At 52.9% G+C, this 7,634-nt stretch overlaps 1 protein-coding gene across 3 annotated transcripts; it reads right to left on the bottom strand.

Annotated features, from left to right (window-relative positions):
* Positions 1 to 437: 437 nt before the first annotated feature.
* Positions 438 to 7,412, bottom strand: THAP8 (THAP domain containing 8). 3 transcript variants are annotated; one of them, XM_058196199.1, is made up of 4 exons: positions 7,277 to 7,412; positions 5,565 to 5,757; positions 2,649 to 3,704; positions 438 to 2,063 (listed from the first exon to the last, which is right to left on the bottom strand). In XM_058196199.1, the coding sequence occupies exons 1-4, from the start codon at positions 7,357 to 7,359 to the stop codon at positions 1,917 to 1,919; spliced, it is 1,479 nt and encodes a 492-aa protein (XP_058052182.1). In that variant the 5' UTR covers positions 7,360 to 7,412; the 3' UTR covers positions 438 to 1,916. The 3 variants fall into 3 exon arrangements, with proteins under 3 accessions (XP_058052182.1, XP_058052184.1, XP_058052183.1); XM_058196201.1 differs by having other exon boundaries at positions 7,252 to 7,381; XM_058196200.1 differs by lacking the exon at positions 7,277 to 7,412 and adding an exon at positions 6,270 to 7,151.
* Positions 7,413 to 7,634: the final 222 nt, after the last annotated feature.

The following is a 7,634-nucleotide window of genomic DNA, read 5'->3' as shown; positions in this document are numbered from 1 at the left end:
CTGGGCCAGCATCATTATACCCAGTTCGTTAAGTTTCTCAAATCTCAGCAATTTTAAGAGGCGTGAACTTCAACTCCCAGAATTCCCCAGGGAGCACGGCAGTTGGGAATTCACATCTTCAAGTTCACTGGTTGGGGAATTCTGGGACCTGAAGTCCACTCATCTCCCACTTCAGTAACATGCTGACTGGGGAATTCTGGGAGCTGACGTGCACGACTCTTTATACTGCTGAGGATGAGAAATGCTGACCCCCTTTAGGATACTCCACTGTACTTCTCGTGCGCGGTGGGGAAGGATAGATCCAAGCATGGCTCGCACAGCGGGAGTTTTAAAAAAATCAAGATGGGGACACGATCTCAGTTTTAACTTTGGAAAACTCCACCCTGTGGACACGTCTGGATCCAACGTCCTGGATTTCCTCCTCCTGATGTAATCAAAGCCAACCAAAATATTTTCTGACAGATTCCCTTTATTCATTTAAGTTACAGAACTGTATAAACACACAGCACATGCAAAGAGATCATCCCTGCTCAATTCTCTCAGGATTTACCCTGGCCTTCCCCGAGCTGGCAGCCTCCATTATGGGGTGGACTACAACTCCCGGAGTTCCTTTGGCTACCCTGGCTGGGAATCTTAGGCCCCACATATCTGAAAGGCGCCAGACTGGGGAAGATGGGCATGCATGTTTAAAACCTTCGATGAAATCTGTCCTCCAATGCTTAGGTACACAGAAACCACTGAAGTGTGTGTGTGTGTGTGTGTGTTTTAAATGAAGATTTCACCAATGAAAGGATTTATGATCAAAACTCATTCAGGATCTTATTTGGCAATTAGTTGGGAAGACCTTTTGGGCTTCAAGACAATTACAGGAATTGGCGACGAGGAAAAGCAGAAAGAAATTCAAGAGGTTCTTCGAATTGACAGTGACATGTTCTTAATTTTGCTGACAAAGAGATTCGCATTCATCTTGATGGTTTCTCCATCAAGTGCTTTGAACTACAATTCACAGAAAACTCCATCTTGTATCGCTGGGGAATTCTGGGATTTACTCTTAAAGAGTGCCAGGTTAAAGAAGGCAGACGTGGACAACTGCAGCTGGTTTTGGGCTTGCAAAACACAGGCACATTTCCAAATGCACAAGGCCTATTGTTGATTGTTGCTGTATCTCAATCTTTTCCACACTTCCCTTTTTGGTTGTTCATGGGAGTTTAAGACCTTCTTCTCTTTCCTTACCGTGTTTCCTACATGTTCTTCCTGCCCTCCCCTTCCATTCAACCCCCTAACCATCATCATCCTCATGATAACCCATCGGACTGCAAGCTCTGCATGAGAGGCTCCATTGGGATCAACAGCACGGAACCATCTCTCCCGTATAACTGGAATCAGTGAGGAAAAATGGAGAGGCCAGCAGCAGCCCCTCCAGGAAGGACAATCCGAACCCTTCGAAACAAAAAACCACCAACAGACAGCAAAATTCTAGGAGATGAAAACATAGGGGGCACTCGTTGGCCGCTAATCCGGTGACGCTGACGAGAATTACAAGCAGGGGAGGAGGAACGGCGGTTGAAGTCTTCCCTTTTCCACTACAATCCCCATCACCCTGGGCCTGGGCCACGCCAGCCGGATTGGGGCTGAGGCAAATTAGCAGCCTCCGAGCCCCGAGGAGGATTAGGGCTGAAAGTGCATTATATATAATCATCTCAAATACCCCCAGAGAGAAATCACAAGATAAGGTGCTGAAGGAATAAGGCCACGGAGAGGCAGCTGAGGTTTGGCTGAGCTGGGCCGGCATTCTTGGGGGCTCTGGGGTGGGGGTGGGGCAGGCTCTGGCCACTTCCTCGGGAGGGCTGAGGGGGCAACCAGATTCAGAAAGGCCTGTTCTCAGCTGCCCCCCCCTCCCTCCATTCAGTCCTGGCTCACTGTTCTTCCAGCTGGAGGATGGTCTCGCTGCCTTCACTGGGGAGCTGAGGCATGGCGTAGACCAAGGCTTGGTCTCTGTCCTGGCAGATGATGGCCACTGCGCCACCGGCCTCTGGCACGAAGGTGCTGGACTGCAGGCAGGCCTGGTGAGGGAAGAAAAAGAGAGGGGAGGGGGAGGGGGTTTAGGATACCTGGGCACCACGTCGGATGGTCGGCCTTTGGCCAGTTGAATAGGATTCTGGCAGCGTCCACTATGTCCAGATGGGACTGAAATGGCCATTTCAACCATGGGCAGACCGCTGAAGTATCGGCAGCAGTTCTAGACTTACAAGAGTTTGTTTTAGTGACCATGGGAAGTTACAACGGCCCGAGAAAAGGTCCCTTATGACTGCATTTCACACTGACGACCACCGCAGCCTCCCTGGGGTCCTGTGATCAAAATTCAGAACGTTTGGCAATTGGTTCCTATTTACGACGGTGGCAGTGCCCCGGGGTCACCCGGTCCCCTTTTGCGACCTTCTGACAAGCACAGCCAGTGGTGGGGGGGGAACCAGATTCCCTAACCATCGTGATTCACTTAACAACGGTGGCAAGAACGGTCATAAAATGGGGCAAAACTCACTTAATCAACATCTTGCTTAACAACAGAAATGTTGGGCTCCTTTGTGGTTGTTACTTCCTTGCACCCCGATTCTCCGCCTGGCAGAGGAAGCGCCCCATCCACTCACCATCTCCAGAACCTTCAGCTTCTCCTCCGACACCAGGTTCTCCTTCCAGAGCTGCTCCACCATGCCCTCCATGGCCTCCAGCTTGGCGCAGTGCCGCCGGTGCCTCTGCTGGAGCACCTTCACCTTCTTCTGGAGCCCCATCACCACCTCCACCAGCTCGGCCGTCGTCCCCTCGTTCCGGTGGTAGCGGTGTTCCTCCAGGGGCTCCTCCGAAGAGTCGGCGGAAGAACTGCCCTCCTCCAGCTTCACGTCCTCGGCCGAGAGGGCGGCCTCCGGGGGCACCTGGTTGGAGACGATGGGCAGGGTGGAGACGATGGGCAGGCTGAGGGCCGAGGACAACACCGTCTCGGGGGGCGTCAGCCCGGAAGAGGCCGCGGCGGTGACGGGAGCCGTGGGAATGGTCTCAAAATAGGCCACCATCTCGGTGGTGGTGCTGGTGGTCTCTTGCAGGACCGGGACGGCCACGGAAGGGCCTCCTTCCAGGAAAGGCTCAATGGAGACGTTCTCGATCACCAGGGCCCCCTGCTCAGCCATCGCTGCCGGTTCAGCCATCAGGGCCCGGATCGAAGTCTGATCGCCCGCAGCCACCACTTCACAAGGCAAGGCCACTTCGGTGCAAAGCTGCCCGGCCAGCCCTACGGAAGAGCTGGGCAAGGCTCCCAGCGTGGCCGGGGGCAGCGAGGCCACAAAATCCACCACCTGCTGCTCCAGGGGCTCCTGCAAAACCTGGCCTGCCACGGCTGGCGTGGGGGAAGCCACCGCCAGGGTCACGGCTTTGAGGGGCTCCACGATTTGGACCAGAGGAAGGAGGTTCACCGTCCCGACCAGGGGTCCCGAGAGGGTCTGGAAGCCCATGTTGGGGGCCGAAGATGGAGTCTCCACGTAGACCGGGGTGGCGGCCACGCTGGGGTCTATGGCTATGGTGAGGGTCTCCATGGTGTCGGGCTTCTGGCAGGTCGGGGTTTGTGCCGCGGGGGTGGCCCCGACTCCATCACACTCGAGAATGAGCTTCTTGGCAGGTGTGTTTGGAGCCGGTCTGGCAGGAGCCTCCCTCTTCTGAAACAAAACAAAAAGGCCGCCCCGTGGTCAACGATGCAGTGCAGCCTTCCCTGATTAAGGAGAATGTTTGTAGCTCGGGGTTGAAATGTGGGGTCCTGGGTGCTCTCTGAGCTGGGTGGTTTCTTTGCAAACCTTTCATGACACAACTAGGGGACATCATCAGTGCTAGGAGAGAGAGAGAGGTTTGTGGGGTGAAAGAGAAGGCGAAGGGGAAGAGAAGAGCAAGGAGGAGGACGGGGGAAAGGAGGTAAGAGGAAGAGGACTGTGGGGTCCTGGCTGCTCTCTGAGCTGGGTGGTTTCCTTGCAAACCTTTCATGACCCAACTAGGGAATATCATCAGTGCTAGGAGGGGAGTTTTCAGGGAGGAGGAGGATTTTGGGGAGGCACTAAACGAAGCACTGTAAGTCAAGGACTAAATGTATGATCAGCCTATGGAGGAGGAGGGGGAGGATTAGAGGAGACGTGATAACCATCTTCCAGTACTTGAAGGGCTGTCAGGGAGCAAAGGGAGTTGACCTATAGTTCAAAGCCCCTGAGGGCAGGAGAACGCTTTGATGCCTTCTAATCTCCCGTGCTTGGGAGCCTGGAATCCAGGGCTTTGCCTCGCCTAGATTCCAGATCTTTTATCCCTAAACAAGCTCCAGGCCTCACGTGGCACATACCTGTCTCTCAACCTGATTCTCTCCAGGGGCAATTAAAGCTGCTGCACTTAAAGTCACCTGACAATTGTTGTTTACTCCTGGATCTAAGTCCAACCTGCTACAGAGCCGGAATATTTGGCTGTGGCCGCCAGGGCCCTGTTTAGAAATCAAAGGCCTATCAGCAAATACACACACACACACACACACACACACACACACACACACGGACAATAACAAAACCCTGATATTCATCTTTCCCAAGCGGAGATAAACCTGAACTTATGTTTACGGCCAGTTTTATTCTCTGACCCTCAGTCCCCAGAATCAGATTGTGTGAACAGGAAACCCGAGGTTTCAGGATGAGGCACACAAGAATAAATAAATAATAAAATGCTCTTGCTTTTTAGTCTCTTATGTCATCTACTTGTAAATGTTCTGTATGATCTTTTATTTTGTATTGTTCTGTAGACCAGGGGTCTCCAACCTTGGTGACTTTAAGACCTGTGGACTTCAACTTGTGGAACTGAAGTCCACAAGTCTTAAAGTGGCCAAGGTTGGAGACCCCTGACCAGTGGTGGGTTCTAACCGGTGTTTCCACCGGTTTGTTTTGGGCGTGCATGCTCACTTTGCTCCCATGCATGCCAAACTTGAGTTTCGTGCAAGCGCATTGATTTTCTGAACAGCTGAGGCAGTGCAATCTGCTCTGCCGCAGCTTTCTGCTGGGCTAAAAATGGAGGAATAAAGGTAGGTATAGCGCAGGGGCGGGCGGGAGGGCCCAGATGACGGTCGGAGCGAACCGGTTTGCTGTCACTTCAACATCTCCGCTACTAGCTCTCCCCAACCGGGGAGAACCGGTAGCAACCCACCGCTGCCCCTGACCTAATCCAGTGTTTCTCAACTAAGAAACTTCAAAACTTGTGGACTTCAACTTCCCCATGGGAATTCTGGGAGTTGAAGTCCACAAATCTTAAAGTCACCAAGGTTGGACACGCCTGCTTTAACTTGTCTACACATTTTAATAAATCTCTAACTTTACCTACAGAGACTTGCTAATCTTCTCTTCTTCTCTGTATCGTTCCAATTTTAGTATATGTGCTGCCAAAGAGAGCACACGAGAGGCTTCAATTGCCTTGTTTCCTCTCCCTCCTGATATCCTCCGACAGGTCATTCCCCCCCTCCACACACACCCATGGAGGAAAAGCAACAGGATTCTCACCAGTGGGCTGTCCGACGTCTGGAAGATGGTGGGAACAGCATCGGGTTTCAGGTAGCGAACTCCCCACCGGTACTCAAAGCAGGAGGGGGCAAAATGATCACTGCACAAGTGTTGGTGTTTGGTGGGGATCCACTTTTCTTGGTTCATTTGGGAAAGCCATTGCCGGAGACGCTCAGGGCTGTGTAAGGGAAACCTGCAGGGGAATGGAAAAATAAGGATCAGGATTAATGAGATATTATTAAGTATAAAACCCAGGCCACTGAAACAAGGGTGTATTCTGCCCACTGCATTCCTCGTTTCTCTGCCGACACCCTTATCTCGTTTACAGAAACTTCCTTCCATTCTTTGTAAAGCTTCAGAAGTCAAGATGGCAGCTACGACATGAAGTTAAAGCTCTGCCTGTTTTGGAATGCTTATAAAATTTGGCCCCATAAAACACACTGTGGCTTACTCCAGAGGAGACGGTATTATTTATTAAATGTATATGCTGCCCATCTCACTGTGATGTTGCTTTAATAGACTATTAAAATCTGTTTTGCTGGCAGGACAGGCCTGTTGATGCTAGCCAGTCTGGTGTTAACAGAGAAATTCCGACCTCGCCACCTTATACATGGAGCCAGGTTTCTGGGTTTGTGTTATGAAAGTCATGGAGTTGCATTTGCCGGACCAAAAACCACAGTTTTGGGGAAGAAACCATCTACCAACCGCTTCTCCTTTTTGTCCAGAGGTCCACGATGACACATCCACGAAGTCAGGAGAAGTCAACTGTTACTTTTAGAAAATCTGCCAGATGTTTCCCCCATTTCTGAAAAGCCCCAGTCAGTGTGGATCCAGGCAACCTGGACTTTATTTCTTTGTATGTTGCCTTTATTATTTTTTACAAATAGCTCAAGACGGAGAAGGTATCAAGCACAACTTCCTCCTCCTATTTTCACCACTGCGACAACCCTGTGAGGTAGGGTAAGCTAGTCCAAAGTCACCCAGCCGACTTTTGTGCCAAAGGCGGAACTAGAATTCACTGTCTCCCGTTTTCTAGGCTGGTACTTCAACCACCACACACTTATTAATGGGGCTGCCCAGAAGCCCCAGATTCAGGTCCCCATTCAGTCCTAGAGACCCCCTTCTCCCTTTCCAGGTGGGTAAAATGTGGAGGAGGCTCTTGCTTAGATAACCCCTCTTTCCCATAAGAAGCAACAGCCACAGACTCCCAAAGGTCTGTTCGCCCCTTCCCCATTAAGAGCGCTTCTGGGACCACAAAAGGCCATCCAGAGGGGTCTCCTTGCCCAATGCTAGGGAGGAGGGGGTCTCTTTATCCCTCCTAGGAAGGGGGTCCCTTGCCCCCCCTCCTTGAGAAGAGGTTTCCTGGCCCCTCCACACAACCTCCCCCGAAAGCACAACAAGGGAAAGGCCGAGACCCTCCCGCTGCCCCCACAGTCCCACGCCCCCTCCCCAGCTGGGCCGGACTACAAAGCCCATCCCTCCACTCCCCCTGGGAGTTGTAGTCCGGGGAATCTGGGGGGCGAGGGAAGCCCGCCTGGGGGTGGGGGGCGTGGGGGGGGGTCAGGCCAAGGAAGAGAGGGGGGGTCTCCTCCCCCCCTTGGCCCCCCTCCCAGCCCCAGTCTGGCCCCGCCCCCTGGCACGAGGCGGGTGGACCCGAGGGGGCGTCCCAAGCAGACCCTCGACCCACCCTCCCTTCCCGCAAGGGGGCTGACTTGTAGAAGCTGAGCCGCCGCTGGTCCCGCCGCGGCTGCCCGGCCGAGTTGGAGCATCGCGGCGCCCGGCAGTACTTGGTCATCGTGGCGGCGCCTCCGGAGAGCCCGACTCGTTTGTTGACGGATGACGTCACGCGTCACGCCTCCCGCACCGCCACGCCTCCCGCGCCTGCGCAGAGAGGGCAAGTGACGCCCTGGCCCGCCGGGCGGAGGCCGCCAGGGTTGGCCATAGAGATAGGAAAACGGAAGAGGAGTAGCACTCCATTCGCTTTTATATATATTGTATAGATTAGATTAGATTAGATTAGATTAGATTAGATTAGATTGGATTGGATTGGATTGGATTGGATTGGATTGG

The sequence above is a fragment of the Ahaetulla prasina genome, chromosome 10, assembly GCF_028640845.1.
Source record: "Ahaetulla prasina isolate Xishuangbanna chromosome 10, ASM2864084v1, whole genome shotgun sequence".
In the NCBI taxonomy this organism is placed as follows: domain Eukaryota; kingdom Metazoa; phylum Chordata; class Lepidosauria; order Squamata; family Colubridae; genus Ahaetulla; species Ahaetulla prasina.
Note: the sequence above shows the minus strand (reverse complement) of the source record. Positions and strands in the feature narration are given on the sequence as shown.